Source organism: Rhagoletis zephyria, unplaced genomic scaffold (genome assembly GCF_001687245.7).
Source record: "Rhagoletis zephyria isolate East Lansing unplaced genomic scaffold, Rhagoletis_zephyria_1.1 Rzeph_scaffold_03382, whole genome shotgun sequence".
Lineage (NCBI taxonomy): Eukaryota > Metazoa > Arthropoda > Insecta > Diptera > Tephritidae > Rhagoletis > Rhagoletis zephyria.
In genome coordinates this window covers 24,937-45,550 of record NW_016160465.1, presented here as the reverse complement: position 1 = coordinate 45,550, position 20,614 = coordinate 24,937, and the positions used below count along the sequence as shown (strand labels likewise).

Here is a 20,614-nt window from a genome sequence, read left to right as displayed (position 1 = left end):
AAAAAACGTAAAGAACATTTAACCGGGGAAAACTGAAAGCATATCCTTTTTCAATGCCACATGTTTTAAACCAATTATACGGATTTTTTATGAATTTTTTATTTTTTTAACAATAAGGTAATTAAAATAAGCGGGGAGACCATGTACATGCATATGCGTACATCATTTCAGTACTTCAGTCTGCATCGTTGTTGTTGTTGTTGTAGCGGCTGCATCGTAATTTAGTTTGCTTCACTGTGAAATTTACTTCAAATATGTAAACTACTCATACTCTAACAAAAAGGGTATGGAAGGAAGAGAAGTGCAGATATTGAGCGCTGTATACATAAAAAAAGTACTCAAACAAATTATGTTCCGAAAAAAGAGGAACATTAATCAGCAGTACCATGCTGTTAAACTTCCACAAAAAAGATGTTCCTTCACAAGTATTTTTTAAGTATTTTTCGAAGTTTTCGTTTAATGCTACATAATAGTTGCGTTCGATAACAAAATTAGCCAACACCAGCCAACAATCAAAATCAAGAGAGTAAGCGAAAATTTTCTCCCAAAGAGATGAAAAAGCAAAAAAGTAAACGAACAGGAAATTAGCCATTACTTGCAAAAACCGGAAGAAGAAGACACACCAGCTGACTTTGTTTATGTTTTATTTGTAAACAAACTGAAATTCATGTTTCCTCGATGGAAGAAAAAAGGAAAGTGAACGTTCAATGTTCGCCAGGAACATTTCTAGAAGTAAAAACTAGTTGGCGCTATCATAAAGTCACATAGCAAGCAGCCAAAAAGCATATAAATACCAAAACCCGGAAAATGCAATTTTGTTTGCTTACAAAAATTGCAACCATATGTTTTGTGATCATATGTTTTCGTGTTGGATAATTTTTGCATGACTAAAATTTTTATTTTAAACTCCCTGCTAAGTTCATTTAAAAAGATTTCTATATCTTTTCCATCAGTTCCAGCTACTAAGCCATCATCTACATATAAAACAAGTATAATTTTCTTTCCATTTTCTTCTCGAATATAGAGGCAAGGATCAGCTTCACTCACTCTAAATTTTAACTTTGTGAGAACTCCACCTACTCGCTTATTCCAGCACCTTGGTAGCCTGCTTCAACCCATAAAGGCTGCGCTTTAACTGACATACCTTGTCTGTTCCGTCAGAAAACCCTTCCGGTTGGTTCATATAGATAGTTTCCTCCAATTCACCATAAAGAAAAGCCGTAGAGACATCAAATTGTATTATGGAACGAATTTCCGTCATCCCTTGTCAAATTTGGTTTGTCAAATTGTTTTATTATCATCTTCTCAATTGCTGCTATGCTGAGAACTGCCCGAATTGATGCCATCTTGGCTACTGGACTGAAAGTTTGATCGTAGTCAATCCCATAACGCTGATTATACCCCTTAATAACCAATCTTGCTTTAAATTTGTCAATGCTTCCATCAGAGTTCGTTTTAAGTCTGTATACATGGCAGTGCTTTAGCCTGCTTTGGTAAGTCTGCCAGTTTCCAAGTTTTGTTTTCTTGTAACGATTTCATCTCCTTACCCATAGCAAATTTCCATTCACGTTTCTCGTTACTTGTTATTGCTTCTTCATAACTTTCTGGTATTTGCAAGCCATTGACATATTCTTCAGCCTCCATAACGAAATCTTCCAGGTTTTTTGATCTCTTGATATTTTGACGGTTTCTCAAAATTGGTCCTATTTGTACACTTTCCTTCTCGTTTTCGTCGCTTTCATCGCTGCTTTCTTCCCTCATGCGTTTTCTCCGCACACGATTATTATTCGTAGATTCCTCTTTCTGAAAATCTTCCGAATTTCTTGTTTGATTATCTTAGCACTCTTTTGTCTTTTTCTTCTGTAAGATCCCTTTCGTGCTCCTCTGGATTTTGAACTTCTTCCTCTTGGCAAGCATCAGTTAAAGGTAATTTTACTTTCTTCATATTTTCGATAAATTTGACATCTCTTGAAAGAGTAATTAAATTTTCTTCGGGAATATAAATGCGGTAACGTTCATCGCCATCATATCCTACTAGATATCCTTTTTTAGATTTTGCATCCATCTTTTTCCTTTTCTGTATCGGAATATGAGCGTAGCAAGTAGATCCAATAATCCGCATATGTTTTATTCTCGGCTTTTTTGTCATCCACAGTTCATAAGGACTTACATCTTCAACAGATGACTTCCCAGTGCGATTAAGTATGTAAACCGCCGCTGTTACAAATTCTGCCCAAATCGCTTCTGGAAACTTTATATTAGAATTGAGTACATAAAAGTTCTTGCCATCTCCACAATGGTACGATTTTCCCTCTCACTGGATCCATTCTGCTCTGGTGTGTATGGCGCTGTCAATCTTTGTGTTATACCATGTTTTTTTAAGACCTCTTTTACTTCCGAGTTGTTAAATTCTCCTCCATTGTCACTTAGCAGTTCTTTTACTAAAATACCTTGTTGTTTAGCATGCGCAAGCATATAGTCTGTTCCTTTGAACTTCGGACTAAAACCTGTGGAACTGTCAAACTACAATTTTACTCTCTCAAATGAGAGTAAAAGGAGAAAAGATGCAGAAGTGCATAGGAACGCAAAAAGCACTATTTCCTGTAAAAACGTCAGTCGGTTTGTTTACATGTCATTTGTACAACACTGATTTAGCTGAAATATCACTAAATAATTATTAAAATCTATACATATTCAAACATTTCGTTGTTTACTTCCATTTTTTTACAAATATAAGGTACTTTGCTTTCACCGCTGTTAGTTTTTGCTTGCACATGCAAATCAGCTGATTGTTTGACACTTTTCATGAACTTACAGGAAAAGAAACTCCGGACTAAATCCTGTAACTTCTGACTAGGAACAGTTTCTCAGTTGCTCTCTCAAATGTGTTCCCATTTACAGGTTTTATGTCAATAGGAACGACTTCCTGTAAGTTCTGACTAAATCCTGTAAACCGGACTGCTATTGGAACAGACTAATAGTTTCCAGTGAATCTTTAACATCTGATTTATTCTTGATGATATAGCAGTATCGAAACTTTGTAAACAAGTCTTTAAAAACTACATAATATCTGTTTTTCTTGAATGAGTTTGGAAATGGGCCACATACATCAGCCGACATCAATTCTCCTGGTTTCATAGCTTTCATCCTGTTGCCAAAAGGTAAACGATGTGCCTTTCCAAACACACAAGATTCGCACAAATTATTGTTATTTTTAACGTTTATTCCCAGTTCTTTTTGAAGTAACTTTTTAACATGCCGCTTATCTTGATGCCCCCATCGTTCATGATACAGCTGCAACAATGAATCATCAGTATCTACTATACTAGCATGCATCTCATCCGGTACAATTGGTTTCATATCAGCTTGGAATAATGATCCATTAGCCTCTCGATAGCCACGCATTACAATATTGCCGTTCACTTTTAGCCAGCATTTAACATTTGTTGACCAAAATTCACTATCAGGATTTTGGTCCTGTGCAGCCAATACGGAGAATAGATTTCTGTTGATTTCTGGAACATACCAGACATTTGTTAGCGTCAATTTCAGCGTTTCACCATTAATCTTTGACAACATCTCGATTGACCCTTTGCCAAGCGCCTTAAGACATTCCTTTCCAGCTGCTTTTATGCTGTATTCACCATTAAACGCAGTATAATCCAAAAGAAAATCTTTGCAGTTAGTCACATGCTTTGTGGCACCATTGTCCACCCACCACGTGATTCTGCTTACATCTACTGGATACAACTCAGTCGAAACACTAACCAGCGAAACATTTGTATTCTTTTCAAGACTTTGCACCTCATGATTCTGTTTATTTTTCGATGGTCGACCGTCTGCTATCCACTTTTTACAGTCTCGTATCCAATGGCCTTTCTTTTTGCAATAATGACAGCTGCTTTCTTTCTTCTGCTTAGACTTGTGCCCAACTGCCCTGCTGCTTTTTGAATATAATGCCTCCTCCTCGGGAATATCATTCGGCCTCTTGAAATTTCGCTCAAAAACACTTAGTTGTATACTCAGCTCGTCGAAAGTCTTGTCATCATCTTTTGACAAAAGCATCCAGCTCGACCGAAATGATTCAAATTTAAGTGGCAAAATGTTGAGTGTTTTGCACAAAATAATCAAATCTGGAAGGGGATTTTCACCTTTCACTTTTAAACCATTGTTGAGCTCGTTCCACAGCCCTCGTAGTATTGCAACATGGGTAGATACATCTTGGTTTTGATCCCAATTGAATGCGAAGAAATCAGTGCAAATCTTGAACAGCTGGTCTCTTGAAGTTGCTTCAAATTGCTCCTTTAACGCCTTCCAAGTGTCATGAGCCGTCTCTTTGTCCATGACCTTCTGGTAAACAGCATCTGTGATCGTTTTTTTATAACAATTATCTCTAAAAATTTGGGGACAAATATACATACTTACAAATGTACAATGATAAATATAAATTGTTTTTATCCTTTATATTTTGTCGTTTAAAGTTTAAAATATATAAATATTATTTCATTTAATAATGACTTAAAATGCACACATGCATTTTCTTTTAATTGATTAGGTTGTCCAATTTAGCGTAATTTCTGTAATTGAACGAACTGTTTAATTAAACGAGTATCGATTAATTGATTCCCCGGCTAATTTAACCAAACATTTTTGAAGTACAATCAAGCGGGGAATACTGTAGTTAGATAGATAACAGAAAACAAGTGTGCACAGCGACCTTAATATCTATTCTAATGTGCCCTCAACTGAGGACATGTCGTTCAGTCACTCAACTCCCTAGAAGAGCTTTTGGAGGTAGGGATATACATATGCATACATATCTATATATGTATATATTAAGTATAGATAAACCTATATATGCATGTACATAATTATGTATTATAATTTAAGTTATGGTTGAGATCTGCACTTTGAGTTTTAGGTGTTTTGTATAAAATACATACTTCTAATATATGTATGTACACAATATGTGTAGGTACATATGTATGTACAAACATACGATGTAAGAATACATAACGATGATGGTACGTTTTGAAATCAAATTTAAATTGATTTGATACACGTATACATGGATATGCACAAGGATATACACATCATATGATGTTATACAAACTTTTTCTCTGCAATTTTTCAACCAACCACAATCCAAGACAACTCACCTATACTTATTGAAGCGATTAGTATCACTAGCAAAAAGTTCCTTTATCTTAATATCTTTGCCGTGGGCATTATAAAATTGTTGCAATTTTAGATAAGCCGGTTCCTCAGAAAGCAATGGAAGTGGTCCTGCCATTTTTCCAAATTTACTGAAATTTCGTAGGCAAGCGTTTACAAAGATGCAGATTCGCGGTGCAAATTTTAAAAGTAATTTAAATGTTGAATATTGCTGCTAGGCTGCGACAGGTATTTATTTGTTTAATAAAGCAAATTAAACGATAAATCTGAATTATTACAACTTAATAACGTTCACACAGAGGAGCAGATGGAAACAAATTCAATTTCTGTCTACGCAGGTTTGTCAATGTCGAATGAAAAACTAAAGCCCAGAACCCAAATCCGGCATATGTTTCGTTAAGTTTTGCGTCAGTATTATGATTACGCTTTCGGATTAAACGCCGATATAAGCATTATTTTCATATACCCAATGTTATATACAAATTTATCCATTGAATAGGATATAGTTTATAGGGCTTATTACAGAGCTATTTGCTAATATGTCGCATAGTTTCCCTTAAGCACTGTTTGTTTTATTAAGATTGTTTCTTAAGTTTAATGTGTTTCTGGGTTAGGGTTATCACAACCGACTTAAGTAATCCTCAGAAGAAGTTTCGACAGGGACATCTATGTGTCAGTATTTACTTCATATGTGCAGTGTGACCGTTTCATCCAAGTGGATCAAAAGTGATACATTTTTCGATGCATTTTGGAGGACACTTTTTTAAGTTTTGATACTTTTTCAATCGTGTAAAAAAATTCCCATAGAAGGCGAAAGACTAGTGGTTAATTTTTAAATTTTCACTTTAGACAGTTTTGTAAATTTATTTATATGGCGCATTTCATTACTTTTCAATAATANCAGTGTGACCGTTTCATCCAAGTGGATCAAAAGTGATACATTTTTCGATGAATTTTGGAGGGCACTTTTTTAAGTTTTGATACTTTTTCAATCGTTTAAAAAAATTCCCATAGAAGGCGAAAGACTAGTGGTTAATTTTTAAAATTTCACTTTAGACAGTTTTGTAAATTTATTTATATGGCGCATTTCATTACTTTTCAATAATTTAAACTTTTGTCGCCGCAATTTTTCACATTCCCTTTTGGTGTTGCTCGTTTCATTTACACACGGCGATTTGTGTGTATGCAATTGTTGTTGTCAGCTGTGAACAGCGGTTCAATTTACACAGACGAACGAGAGCACAAAGCGTGTTGCCCGAGCACGAGCAACTCGGTGCCCCTCTCCTTTCCTCGTCACGCTCTCTCCAACAAACGTCGAGTTGCGGTGTGTGTAAATGAGCACTTACTGTTCGTCCATTTTTAACGTTTGTTCGTTAGCCACACAGTGGGCCGTATGAATAAAAACTAAGTGATTGCTTTTTCTTAAAATCTTATACTTTTACTAAAAATTCAAGAAAAAGTAATTGCTTATTTGTTATTCATACGGGCCAGAAATAATTTTTCAATTTTTACTTAACGTTGAACATTACGTTAAATGAACACNTTTTTAACGTTTGTTCGTTAGCCACACAGTGGGCCGTATGAATAAAAACTAAGTGATTGCTTTTTCTTAAAATTTTATACTTTTACTAAAAATTCAAGAAAAAGTAATTGCTTATTTGTTATTCATACGGGCCAGAAATAATTAATATTTTTAAATTTTTACTTAACGTTGAACATTACGTTAAATGTACATACGTAAAACGTTTTGCAGCAACTGGTTGATTTGCTCGTTCTGTCGTCATATTGGTTGCACTGCAAGCGAGTGTGTATTGGTGTGTGTAATTAAGAAGTCAAATTCCAACAAAAAGCAAAATCGAGTAGCACAAAATAATTGGAGAAAAATTGTTTTAGCTGAAAAACGACTAAATTATCNTCATATTGGTTGCACTGCAAGCGAGTGTGTATTGGTGTGTGTAATTAAGAAGTCAAATTCCAACAAAAAGCAAAATCGAGTAGCACAAAATAATTGGAGAAAAATTGTTTTAGCTGAAAAACGACTTTAAATTATATTAAACCAAATATTTAATGTTATACAAGATGGTCAAATATGTCATGCGTAGCGGAAAATGCTCAACAGAGGGCATAATATGAAGAAAGCGACATCGATCTCGCGAAAAAACGAAAGAAACAAGAAACTGTCACTCGTCTATTTCCACTGCTAAAAAGCAGAAAGCGGAAAGAAGATAGGAAAAGGTAAATAGGTACCTTATATTAATAAGTGCTATGTGCCCATAACTATAATTAAAATTGCGTCGCTTTTAAGATTTGCTTCGAAAGGTTAAAATATAACACAATATGGGATATTTTGACTACGCCGCGTGTGCCTAATCGAAACGGTAGGCACCGACGCCTCCGCCAACAGCTAACAACTCGGCAACAACAAAACCGTGCGTGGTTATTTGATGTGCTGCTGAAATGCATACGTAACCTTGCAAATGCGTAGCACAGTAGCATATTTTGTCCAACAGCAAGGCACAACTGTTTCATGTACAAATTTGGAATTATTTCAGAAAATCATATTGCGCAAACTGTAGGTATACTCTCTAAATTTTGAGAACTGCGTTTTGTACAAAAAAGTTAATTGCAACCACATTTAGAAAGTTATTTATCACATAATTATTGGTAAAATATTACTCCTTTTTACATTTATCTGTATAAACCAGACATAAGCAGCGCTGGCAGAAACACTTTTGCACTCGCTTATGGAGTTCTGCCTGCGCTGCCCATCACTGGTATAAATCATCGTATGTACATAGATATTAAACATCTTTTATTGCTTTGCAGATTGAAGAACTAAACGGAGTATACAAGGATTGCATGTCTAACGCTAGAAATCGGGACCGTATTGCCTATCGTCCACATAATGTCCAACTCGTCATCTATTAAAGCAGATCAAAGTGTTGCCAGTAATAATTCCATACCAACACCGGCAAACAGTAATAACTGCAACAGTAATAGCAATGCAGAACAGCCACAAACTAAACGTCAAAAGATTGAAAAAATCAAAACAAATGCAGACAAGACTGCTAAGGTTGTTAAATCGCCTTCAAGAGGTGGGGCGGCGACCTCAACGGTATCGCCTCCGCCGGACATTATTCATACTGGTGGAGTAAGCTTACTATCTTCGAATGTCAACGGAAAATTAGTAGGCAATATTAATCAGCAACAGTTACGCAGCTCTTCGCTTTCATCTTCGGCCAATTCAATATCCACACCGAGTTCTACAAATAATTCTCCAACTTCCACGCCAGGAGGTTCACGAGCCACATCCTTGTCTCATTTGCTGAATGATCAAGCCACGAATGGTCAACTTTTGGCAGGTATTGCGACCGTCAAAGGGTGCACAACTTCTAGCAATACTTTTTTAAAACCCGATATATCACCGCAAAACATTAATAGGAAAGCAAAAAGTAGTGGCCCTGATTCAACATTCAGCAACACTGACGAAGTTGATCGATTAACACTAATGCCAGATTTACTCTCTAACATGGTAAGCACGTGCAATGAAGACCCAAAATCGTTAACCGAGCACACGACACAACCACAAGATAGGCCGGCGGAGGCTGCACCGATGCTGGCAGCAGCACATTCTCAGGACATGCGCGAGTTCGAGGCTTCACTCAATAATCAGTGCCTTTGCGGTGTTTCCGAGCGTACTCTACGCAAACCCTTCCAGTCGCATTATTCAATTGACGCGAATGGTCAAAAGCGAATTGCAAATCTATCGGAGTGGCCAACGGAAAAACTTTTACAATTTCTTTCCAATTTGCAACTCCTATTCGATATATATCTTAAGCAAAATTCGAAGGGCTTCATCTGTGCACGCATAATGGACGTGTGTGATGTACTTATACGCAACGATCATAATCTCATCGACGAAATAATTGTATTGGCCGCTTACAGCAATGAGTACGTACAGTTTTTGGCTGCAAGGGTGTTGGCTTCATTTCTAGTGATCGCTAAACAAGAGCTGGATGATAATTGGCTTAAGAAACTGGTTGACAACCTCTTCAATTTTGAACGACTCGACGGGCCTGCGGTGCAGAAAATACATTTCAGTTTGGAGATAATTAAAAGAATAGTAGAGTGGAAAGATGTTGATTTGCATCCTCTTGAGGACGAAATTATTGACCCACAAGGTGGTAATAGTCTTGCTTCTGATCGGTGTAGAAATAGTACATTCAGTAATACCAGTGGCACTGGGGAAAGTGAGGCCCTAGATACCGAGAGGTTTTTCCATTTCCAACCGCAACAGCCAACATTGGAAACGAACTATTTTGCATTGCAATTTCGTGGTGCTCTTGATGAAGCAATTAATAACGAAGAAGAGGATGATGAGCCAGAAATCGAAGACGAAGATGATGAGTATGAGGATGACTTAGATGATGATGTCTTAGAAGAGAGTATGGTCCAAGCGCATGCGCGAAGACACCATCAACACATATCACAAATGACAATGCACCTGCACCGTCGTCAACATTTTTCTCATGACAATACTATGCAAAACAATACGAATTATCTACCGACAATTCCATATGAGACTGTCAACGCGACACTGCATTACGTAAGTGATAATACGCATTCCTTTAATGAACAGTCGATGCCCCGAAATAGCTTAGCGGATCACAATTCTCGTGTGCCGCCGTTTGATCCAATCGCAACACACTTTTCGAATACACCCAATACAGCTGAGCTGAATGTGGATATTAACGGCGAGCAACCGTTGTCCTCCGACCCATTAGCTAGTTCGCTTTTGTCACCAGGTTGTCATATCATAACACTCACAGACTCTGAGAGTTTTGACACCTCACATCTAAAAGGTGTAACAATAAAAATACTCGAAGGTAAATGGCCAACTCTAGTGAGGAATATGTCGGCTCTTATCGTAAACCATATGCATATAGACCATGCCGAACATTGCATTCTTAATTTCCTACAATTGTGGGAAAATATTATATCAGTGAAGGCGAATCTTTCAGTGGTCGAAACGCGTCCGTTTTATGCGCAACTGGATAAGTTTGAACTACTTTTACAACAACAGCAGCTCTCATGCACCGTGTACAAGCAACTTCTGTGCCTTTTTAACGAAGCTCTGTGTTACGGATCAACGCTTGCATTGCAGGATATGCTTCCAGTGGAGACGTGTCGTTTGGCACAAAAAATCGTACGGCATGTGAAAGAGGCACGCATCCTAGACTCACTTCCCCGGCATCAGCCAGAGAATATGGTCAGTTTTTTGGGTTTTAAGCAAGTTGCGGTTGCATGTACGGACAATGCCGCACAGGTTTCGTTGCTGGCACAAATGCGTGTGTCATCGACACAAACACATGGTTCTACCTGTGCGACAGGTGCACTAACTTCTGCCGCAAGCCAGCACTCCTCGGCAATTGCTACGAATGACGTCACCGAATCAAACTCTAACACCGTAGAAATGGATAAAACAATCCTACAAAAAATGGTGCTTCTTGTGCTCAAATCTGTCGCTGTAACAGTTAAGGAAATACGCAGCGATTCATCTGATTCTTCCATTGATTCGCATGACTGCGACGCCTATCAGGATATGGTTCTGATCGAGCGTTCCATACGTGATGTACTACGGAGGCTAGAGTCATTTATAAAGCACAAACTAGAATTCCATCCTGAGTGTCACTTTAGCAAAATACTCATACATCTGTTCGATGATCAGGATGATCATTTAATCGAAGCAATGGTCTGTACATTAGACGTTACAGCTGGCATATCGTTCCGCAATAACGCCTTTCCCGAGCTAGTGTCTATGTTAAATCCTGTATACACATTTTTAGAGTTCCTCAAAATGATTTCAAATAGTTCAGACCTTTTACTCGACCTGCTTGTCAGTAATGAGACATGCTTCTTATTATATCTCCTTCGTTTCTTAAAATATATACGAGCGAATTGGGATATGTTCTTACGAAGTTGCCACGAGTTTGGAATGGGTGCACCAATACTCGACGAATCAATGAGTGTTTTGATAAGATTGCGCCTGCACATCTCACGGTTAGTAGCTCGGCAGTTATATCCCTACGATATTTCACCGGTGCTTCGGTTGCTAGAAAGTTGTGAAAGCCTCTATGAGGGCAACGATCGCAGCCTAACGTGAAATGTTCCTTAGAACTATCTTGAAAAATTAAAAAAAAAGATTAAAAAATGTAAACATATGTATTTGTTTATTGGTTTTTATTTTGTTTGTTTTCTTATGGCGATGATACAAATGGAAAATTTCTTCTAAACAGNCAACGATCGCAGCCTAACGTGAAATGTTCCTTAGAACTATCTTGAAAAATGAAAAAAAAAGATTAAAAAATGTAAACATACATATGTATTTGTTTATGGGTTTTATTTTGTTTGTTTTCTTATGGCGATGATACAAATGGAAAATTTCTTCTAAACAAAAATTAAATTTTTTAATTAAAACGTACTCTTAAAAACTGAAATATATTATTGTACGATTTTAAATTATGTAATTATATATATTAAAATTTTATTGTAACAGTTTTTAAGATTGTTTCTATCTTGCTTAGTTTAACTATAAAGTTAAACTGTTTTCACAGTCATATAAGAAATAATGACATCTTATTTCCAAAAATGTGGGTGTTGCTTTAGTTTAAGTTATACATATGTACGTACATATATTTGTATGCATATTCACTTCAAAGGTGTATCCAACTTTATTTATATATGTATAATTAAATTAAATAGCTATAAATTATTTAACTTAGTAGACTTGAGTGCAAAACACAAGAATTATTTGTTTAAAAATCTAGAGAGTAGCGCAGTGCCCTTCCATGGGAACTACACTATTCTTACAACTGCAGTGTTTTATCGTTTTGTAACCAAGAATATTTTTAAACGACGAAATACTGGCCAGCAATTTAAACTTGTAATATTTTTAAAGTTTTTATATAATAAAGAAAAAAAAGAAGGTGAAGTGTCATAATTTTGCAGGTAACAAGCATATGATATATGTAATTGAAATTGATAATACTGTACATCAATAGAACTATTTAAAAATTTTAATTTTACGTATGTATGTATGTACATTTGTACATACGTACACCTGCGATCTAATTAGAAACGAAATTGAAAATGATTTTGTTTGCAACTTATGTTTATTTATTTATTTATAATAATTTTCATTTAAAATATAATTCAATCTATAACAGAAAACACATAAAGAAAATTTTGCTTAAAATTACTTGTAGTCTAATAAAGTGCAAGTTTCAAGTCGCTGCGGTGTTCATAAAAATAGATTTAGATCATGCGTTAATATTAAAAGTTTTGAAATTTTTAAGGTTTGATAAAATTTTTTTTTAAATCATTCCAAGCTTTGAAACTTTTAATTATGTGTTTTCTGTTATAGATTGTATTATATTTTAAATGGAAATTATTAAAAANCGTTAATATTAAAAGTTTTGAAATTTTTAAGGTTTGATAAAATTTTTTTTAAATCTTTCCAAGCTTTGAAACTTTTAATTATGTGTTTTCTGTTATAGATTGTATTATATTTTAAATGAAAATTATTAAAAGTAACCAAATAAACAGAGGTCGCAACAACGCCTATTTCGGGTCAACGTTCAATCATTGTCATCAAGCTCAAGTAACAGGAGGCCCAGGAAACGTATCACACCTTAGTGTCGATTTATCATGCGCACGCGTCTTTTGACTTCGTGAATTTGCGCATCCTGCCCGTGATCAGCAACTTCATTCGTGCTAACATGCACGCCAGCCAAAGAAGTCCGGCGCGCCATATTCGAAGCAGGTATTATTGGCAAAGCGTTCTTCTGACGATCTAAAAATTTAAAGGCATGGTTTGTTTCAATTGATACAAATCTTGCAAACTTACCCTGTTTTGGTAAGACGGAAACTCCGCATTGAATATTTGCTAACCGATTCTGTTCGTCAAATGAAGTATTTTTCCGNTCGTGCTAACATGCACGCCAGCCAAAGAAGTCCGGCGCGCCATATTCGAAACAGGTATTATTGGCAAAGCGTTCTTCTGACGATCTAAAAATTTAAAAGCATGGTTTGTTTCAATTGATACGAATCTTGCAAACTTACCCTGTTTTGGTAAGACGGAAACTCCGCATTGAATATTTGCTAACCGATTCTGTTCGTCAAATGAAGTATTTTTCCGCAAATTAGCTAGAATTTCGGATTTTTTTTCGATCTAAAGTAAAATTTGGAAATGTAAAAGTTTAGGCCAATAGTTTTCTCCCCACTATTTAGATCGGCGGTTTTTTTGAAGTTGTTTAAATTTACATTTACATTACCTTAACGGTTTCTAGAGAATGAACAAAATAAACAGCAAAAATGTTCAGTTACAGTTAAAGAAAGTGACATTTTTATTGATATGATACATTGAAAGATATTAAAACATACATACAAATTTACAAATTATAATTACAAGAATATAACTAATTAAAGTTAAATTGTTTTCACAGTCAGATGTACACAGTTGCAAGAATATAAGTTTTTCTGTGCAGTTCATAAGAAAAAGGCAGACATTTTAAAAGGAGCATGGAGTTGCGTTATAAAAATTTTGCAATGCCAAAAATAGTGCTAGAGTCGTTCAGTAAGTACGAGTAAAAATACGATGGAGGCCTGAAATTTGAAAAAAGAAAAATGAAAGGAATAGCAAGGAAAACATATTTTATACAGATAGGAGTTATTTAGAATTCATTTATCCAAGTAGTAAATAAATAAATAAAGTAGTAAATAATAAAAAACTAAACTAGTAAGAGAATNTTCAGTAAGTACGAGTAAAAATACGATGGAGGCCTGAAATTTGAAAAAAGGAAAATGAAAGGAATAGCAAGGAAAACATATTTTATACAGATAGGAGTTATTTAGAATTCATTTATCCAAGTAGTAAATAAATAAATAAAGTAATAAATAAAGTAGTAAATAATAAAAAACTAAACTAGTAAGAGAAGTAAGTCACAAAAACATACACATGTACATACATATCGTTAGCATATAGTGAAAAGTCATATGTTATAGAGAAAATAAAAGTACATCGCTTACATAAGGATTAAGGTGGCTGTTTTATTTTATTTTTTTTCGTTTATATTTAAGTCCAAATACGCACAGCCACGGTAAGGCCAAAATTATACGAAAACTTTTAACTAACCTTTTAACTAAGTGCTAGCGATGTGTACAATAACATACATACAAACATAAGAAGGGAAAACTAGTTTTTTGCGAAAATATGAACAATTACACACATACATATATGTACATATATGAATACTTATGCATACAAATTAATTTTAAGGATACATATGTGCATATGTAGATATGTATGCACACAAAAAATCCTTTTAAGCTTCTACATATTTTAGTCCCTTACTATGTAAACCGTCTAATAAATAGTTTAACNAAAAAATCCTTTTAAGCTTCTACATATTTTAGTCCCTTACTATGTAAACCTTCTAATAAATAGCTTTTTTGAAATAACGTATTTTTACGGTTTGTTGTATGCTATACCTTTAGAAGCACGACGATCTTGTTTGTGAGTCTGAGCATAGGATTGCAATGAGCAACGTCGTAGTCGCTTGTCCCCATTGTTTTTCTGAAAAACAAATAAATATGTATCAGTATTCAGCTGGTAATGATTCATTCTCTCTATATATCATACGCTTACCGATTTATAGTGTTGATTTATGTCTGAAAATGCTTTCAAAAGCAAATATATGAATACTAATGCGAATAAATAAATGATGGGCTCTGCTGTATTCGTCTTCTTCGGCATTGGTTGGCCTTTTTTATTGTTGCTGTTAGGTTTAATATTGATATTACTATGGTTGTTTTTATAATTTTCCTTTTCCGTATTATTATTCTTTACGACAGTTTCAGTATTTGAATAAGTTTTTTCTAACTCATCGTTCTTCTCACCACCGCTGATCATGTCTACAGATACATCGGGAGGGTGTTCCCTTTCTATGTCCTTTGTAAACACTTCTAGCTCAGTGCAAAGATCTTTGTATTCCAAGAGCTTTTCTAATATTGTGATACGTTTAGCCACTTCCAGCGCTGCTAATTCTTGCCTTTTGGCATCGTCGTGCCAATTATCTTCTTGCCCCCTACTTATGTATTTGGATTGCAATGCCAGATACAGTGTAAATAACACAATAATCAAGCCTACTGGTACCACATGGCGTATGTTGTTGTTTATCTTGTGTGGTTGCGGTTTTGGATGATGGGCTTGATGATGAGCCTCAAACAGTTTAACTCGTTCGGAAACATGTTGTCCGAGCTGCTCCGAAAGTTTTTCACTGACGTCTTCCCCATTTGCATGGCATTTGATAATATCCTTATTGTCCGCGGAATTGGGCATAATCCGTCTACAAAAAAAAAAACTCAAAAATTAACGAGATTTTTAAGCAACTTTATACTTGGACTTAAAAAGTTTAAAACTTAGTTGAACAGTCATATTTCGTCGATTTAAAGTCAAAACCGCGTATCAACAAAATGCTAAACCGCGTATCAGTAAAATGCAAAATCGCGTATGTGAAGTTGTAAAAATTATTTTCTAGAGCGTAAAAACACTCATATTTCAAAATGGTTCTCGTTTTTATAAAGCAATTGCATGTCTGCCTAGTATATTTCAGGACGAATGGATAAGGATTGAGCCAAGAGCTGTGTGAGCAAATCCAATTTTTGGCAGCAATGTCAGTTACGCGGTTTTGCAGAATCACGATACGCGGTTTTGTACTTTAAACGACTATTTGTAAATGATACACACGCATATTTACTACAAATACCCGCCTTGTAAGATGTTCTCTTGAGAAAAATCAATAAGTTCAATTCTGCAATACTAATGATTCAAGGGAGTTTTTCAGTTCAGTTTTTATTCAGTTCTTATTACTTTGATAAAAAAAAATCACATTTTAATTAAATTAATGTAGTAACTGAGTTTATTGGAGTTATTTGACTTTAAAAACAACTAATTTAATAAATGGTTAAACGATTTAGCTTTGACACTGTTTCGTTATGTAGGTATGTACATATATACATACCTGTCTGTCAGTAGCAAATGTCAGTCAAATGTGCCGTAATTGCATTTCCGGCCGTGTGAAGAGAGGCATGCTGGCTGATGCATGCTAGTATACACACCTTTGTATACATATATTTGAATGCAAAGCACTTACGCTGCATTTACATAAGACAATTTCAGACAAGAAATTGATTTTAATTTCTTGGTCAAAGCCACTTCTCTTTTTTGTGCAATTAAAAAACTGGAATAACGGTTCAATGCATGAACGAAAGACACAAGATCACGCGCGAACGAAAGAAACATGTACATAAACACATACATCAAAGAAAATTTTATTATTGTTAGCTGTGGTGCAAAACAGAGAGGAAGTCGGTGAATTTAAAGAAAAAATTAATAAAAATCAGTGTATTCAATTTGTATATAAAAAAAATTAGCAAAAAACCTTTTTTAGCGCTATGTGGATAGAGAAGAAAAAATTTGAGGCCAGTGTGCTTAGGCCGACTGTGGAGTCAGTGACTACAGTGCTGAAATACAGTGCAACGCCAACGTGGGACTCCAGCAGAACCTAGGAATGGAGGTAGAGCGTTCCCACGACAGTCGGGTCTACGTAACCGGAACGACCCAGATTTATATCTGGCCAAGGACTGTCACTCCAGCAACACTCCCCAAAATGTCTTTGGGGAATTTGTATGCTGCTACAACAACAACAATGGAGGTAGAGGACCAAACGGCGCTGAGACATTTGTTTTTAGCGACGAAAATTCAGACCCGATTAAAAATGAGAATAATTGTCGGAGCTCAGTAGCTCTGAAAAAGCTTGCGAAATAAAGTTAATATTTGACAATATATGTATTTTTACCAATAAAACAAACACATAACAATATCGAATTGTATTTTTTAATTTGGTTTCATGCATTTTTGGATATTTTGCCGACATCTATTCACTAATTTATCAATTATTTAGAGGTTAGAATAGTGGTTAGAAAAATCACTAATTATCGCGATATTTTCCAATAGTTTCATCGCTAAACTCCCTTGTACATCACCAACTAGATGACATGTGTGAGCGAGTGAACATACTGTAAGGCAAATGCGCCCATGTGTGTGTAAGAAAGGGATGCACTATCACACGCCCGGAGAAGTGGTCACTTTTTTCCCCCCAATCCCATACAGAACTAACCGCTAAACTGACGAAAAGTTTTAGTCAGTTTTCCCACTAATTTAACCGATAATCATAGGTCAAGCTTCTTGCAGGGATAGGGACACGATATCGAACCGAAAGTATAGATATAGTACTCATTTAAAGTATCGCTGTAAAAATATCGGGTACCCATTAATATCGTAATAAAAAGCCTCGATATTCCAAATATCGATACAAAATTCAAAAAATTAAATCTGAATATTGGTGTCATTTTTTATTAAAGAAGTAACACTTTGCACTTTAATAAGTACATCACTGAAGGCGCGCCACATACCAACCTAAGATAGTACACATTTCTGCGCTTTAAATTCCAAAGTAAGTAAGGTTATAGTCCGACATAAATTTGTAAGAAACTGCATGTTTAAAAACAAATTAACAACAAAACTTTCAATAGAAATTTTAGTAAGGACAAATTTTACATTTTGGAATTTGGAAAATTAACTTTAAATATTTCAAATATTACTACAAAATATTTTATACAAATAGTCTTGCCCAATTCCCAGAGTTTTGACGTTTTCATTTTATTTTCTAATACTTTGTCATACAAATGTATCATTATTCACATTAACTTTGTAATGTACATTTACGATTCGATACGATACAAGGGTTCCGGTGCTCGATTCCAAAAAATATCATTTGAAAACTTTCGAGTAAAAAGTATCGGTATCGAATGGCAAAAAGATCGATATGGTATCATATCGTATCGAAATTTGTGTCTCTATTAACGCATAAATAATCAATTTTATCATACAAATTCTTCTATAAATCATGTCGTTGTGTTAAATTATTCTTTACCTTATGTGTACACACGTTGTCACAAGTGAAAATGAAGAAAATTCCAGTAAAAAGCCACCACCAAATTGCAACGAACCAATGGAAACAAACGGCTAATGTCAAAATCGCCCAACTTTTTTCCTAAATACGATTAGGCTTGCTGGCTTGATCTTGTATTTTTGGTTCATGGGTTCAATGTACTAGAGATGTGAATTTTCAAAAAACATCGATGCATCGATACATCGAGTGGAAAATTTTCGATGCATCGATGTTTTTCCGACATCTCTATTTCACGCCCAGCAATTTTTAATGAGTGACGATTTGTTTACTTCTCTCGTGTTTCCCAACATAAACAGAGAAGCAATAAACGGTATACATACAAATGTACATACATTCATTTTCACAATAGCATTGGTAAAAAAAGTTAGCGGACGATCCGGAGCATTTGAATACTGCACTCTATCTTCAAACAAATGTGTTAACTCCTTCCACGATGATTTAATTCTGCTCTCCGACGGTCCGATCGCTAGGCAGCTCAAACATCATTGATTCGTCTACGCCAATGCCGAAATTATCGTCGGCCACATTACTAGCAGAAATAAACAATTCACCGGAAGTAAAAACATTTCGAATACGAGGATATAAAATTTCGGATTTTGTTTGCGCTATTGCTTGGAATACATTTCGAAATGGTTATTATCACAGGTAAGCGATTGCCAAAGTAGCTTTTCCTTATACCTACAAAACATTAAAAAAATTTCGAATGATTCTAATAATAATAAATAAATTATCGATGATCTCACAATGCCCACATTCGTGTACCTGTTGCATATATATACTTACATACATATGTAGGTATATGCATATATGTACATACATGCGTTGAATGCTTCCATTTACAACAGTACTTATGTACTTACCTATGTAGTATGTATATATGTATGTATGCATATACTATATACAAGTGCCATAGTTCAGATGCGTTCTTCTTTTTGCCCTAGCAGAAATGACTAAAAGCAAATTGTTGTAAAGTTTCTGCTCAAAGCTTTCCGTCTTATTATTATTCTGTTCCAGTATACATATGTATGTAAATAAATATGGGCTTATACATATTTATGTATGTATTCCAAAGAATCTATTGTTTTTAATGCGCTATTTTTGATTACAAATCACATATATATAAATATATAAATATATGTATCGAATCATCAAGTGAAGAAAGAGTTCTTTACATTCGGACGGGCTTGTTCATCCGGAAAGACAAGGCCAGCGACGTGTGCTCGAGTCGAGATCGTTGCAGTTCTTAAGACAAAATTTGGAACATATATAAATATGTACTTATCTAAAGTTTTGTAGAGCGCACATACAAATGAATTTACTCAGACGTGATTTTTTTTTCTTTTCAGTGCCCTATGTCAAAAATGAGAGCCTTTTCGACATATCGACGATGTTGCAGGCAAAAGTACAAGATGCTATAAGGTGGACGCAAGAACAAAACCTATCCGATACGTTCAGTCCATTATTGTGTGGCGTTGCAGTGGCCTTATTTTCCTGTATGCTGGTGTATTTCGACAGCGACGTCCCTGGTATAAGTCCGCCCTCTCCCTTTTCACCACTGAAACAGACGCAAGTTATTTTCTCAAAAATTTTGGTTTCTATAATTATTATTTTGATTTCATTAGTTACCGCCGCGAACGACGTAGTGCCTTACATTTGGGTTATATAACCGCAATAGCAGCGGGTGCAATAGTCAGCATTTTTATGTACTGTGATTTCCCTATAAACTGAAGTAATTTATGTTTAAAAGTAAGTTAAATGAATCGGAATTAGTTTAATTCTAGTACAAATTAATTTAAGTACGCAAAACTAATAAACAGAACTATTCCTTATTCGTTTTGAAGTAAAACAAAGGAGGCGACGTTTTGTATACGAAGCGGCCAATGACGCGCAAGAAGCGTCCTACAAGATAAAAGAGTAATATTCTAAAAAAAAATAAAAAATAATAGATCATCGGTTATCCGATTCGAATCCACGTAAATTAAAATCATAATAAATACTTTGAAGTACAGGTCCCCCATCCAAATTTTTCAGCAGTAAAATATTTTCACCTCGTTGCTTTCCCTTCGTTACTCTCTTTAACTGACCTATAAGAAAATGGATATCAACGCCGATTTCCTTCGACCATCCTTATGCAATATTGTATTACTGCTTGGAGCCACGACTGGACATTTTTTGCTCAAATCGCCCACTGTCGTCATGTGAAGGGGATGCTTCTTTTGGCAGAGGGATTGGCAATAAGAAGAATTCCGATTTCGCGAATTGTGGAGAATTATGGACATCCTCGATTTTAGGTCTTTTAACTTTGTCGAAACTCGCGTTTAAGGCAGCCACAAATTGTTGACGTG

General features: G+C 35.3%; 4 protein-coding genes and 1 pseudogene across 15 annotated transcripts in view; 2 read left to right on the top strand and 3 right to left on the bottom strand.

The window, feature by feature from the left end:
- Pgi (glucose-6-phosphate isomerase) overlaps positions 1-5,518 on the bottom strand; it is an 11,530-nt gene extending 6,012 nt beyond the window's left edge. The window contains exon 1 of the mRNA XM_017623878.1: positions 5,160-5,518. Coding sequence (XP_017479367.1) covers positions 5,160-5,293 — 134 coding nt within the window. The 5' untranslated portion in view covers positions 5,294-5,518. The remainder of the gene's footprint in view (positions 1-5,159) is intronic.
- A 1,592-nt stretch (positions 5,519-7,110) lies between these two features.
- Positions 7,111-11,455, top strand: lin (protein lines homolog). 5 transcript variants are annotated; one of them, XM_017623876.1, is made up of 3 exons: positions 7,111-7,410; positions 7,481-7,747; positions 8,002-11,455. In XM_017623876.1, exon 3 carries the CDS (start codon positions 8,081-8,083, stop codon positions 11,336-11,338), a length of 3,258 nt encoding a protein of 1,085 aa, XP_017479365.1. In that variant the 5' UTR covers positions 7,111-7,410; positions 7,481-7,747; positions 8,002-8,080; the 3' UTR covers positions 11,339-11,455. The 5 variants fall into 5 exon arrangements, with proteins under 5 accessions (XP_017479365.1, XP_017479363.1, XP_017479362.1 ...); XM_017623874.1 differs by having other exon boundaries at positions 7,481-7,751; XM_017623873.1 differs by having other exon boundaries at positions 7,481-7,839.
- A 1,241-nt stretch (positions 11,456-12,696) lies between these two features.
- On the bottom strand, positions 12,697-13,396 carry LOC108368909 (uncharacterized; annotated as a pseudogene).
- Positions 13,182-16,344, bottom strand: LOC108368908 (uncharacterized). Of its 4 annotated transcripts, none has more exons than XM_017623871.1 (5): positions 16,257-16,344; positions 14,882-15,581; positions 14,725-14,809; positions 13,297-13,839; positions 13,182-13,242 (listed from the first exon to the last, which is right to left on the bottom strand). In XM_017623871.1, the coding sequence occupies exons 2-4, from the start codon at positions 15,572-15,574 to the stop codon at positions 13,808-13,810; spliced, it is 810 nt and encodes a 269-aa protein (XP_017479360.1). In that variant the 5' UTR covers positions 15,575-15,581; positions 16,257-16,344; the 3' UTR covers positions 13,182-13,242; positions 13,297-13,807. The 4 variants fall into 4 exon arrangements, with proteins under 4 accessions (XP_017479360.1, XP_017479359.1, XP_017479358.1 ...); XM_017623870.1 differs by lacking the exon at positions 16,257-16,344 and adding an exon at positions 15,983-16,249; XM_017623869.1 differs by lacking the exon at positions 16,257-16,344 and adding an exon at positions 16,006-16,249.
- Positions 16,345-18,436: 2,092 nt separating this feature from the next.
- LOC108368907 (ADP-ribosylation factor-like protein 6-interacting protein 6) lies at positions 18,437-20,513 on the top strand. Of its 5 annotated transcripts, none has more exons than XM_017623866.1 (4): positions 18,437-18,914; positions 19,616-19,835; positions 19,892-20,015; positions 20,111-20,513. In XM_017623866.1, the coding sequence occupies exons 1-3, from the start codon at positions 18,899-18,901 to the stop codon at positions 19,995-19,997; spliced, it is 342 nt and encodes a 113-aa protein (XP_017479355.1). In that variant the 5' UTR covers positions 18,437-18,898; the 3' UTR covers positions 19,998-20,015; positions 20,111-20,513. The 5 variants fall into 5 exon arrangements, with proteins under 5 accessions (XP_017479355.1, XP_017479354.1, XP_017479353.1 ...); XM_017623865.1 differs by having other exon boundaries at positions 20,087-20,173; XM_017623868.1 differs by lacking the exon at positions 18,437-18,914 and adding exons at positions 19,174-19,292; positions 19,423-19,543 and having other exon boundaries at positions 19,892-20,119.
- Positions 20,514-20,614: the final 101 nt, after the last annotated feature.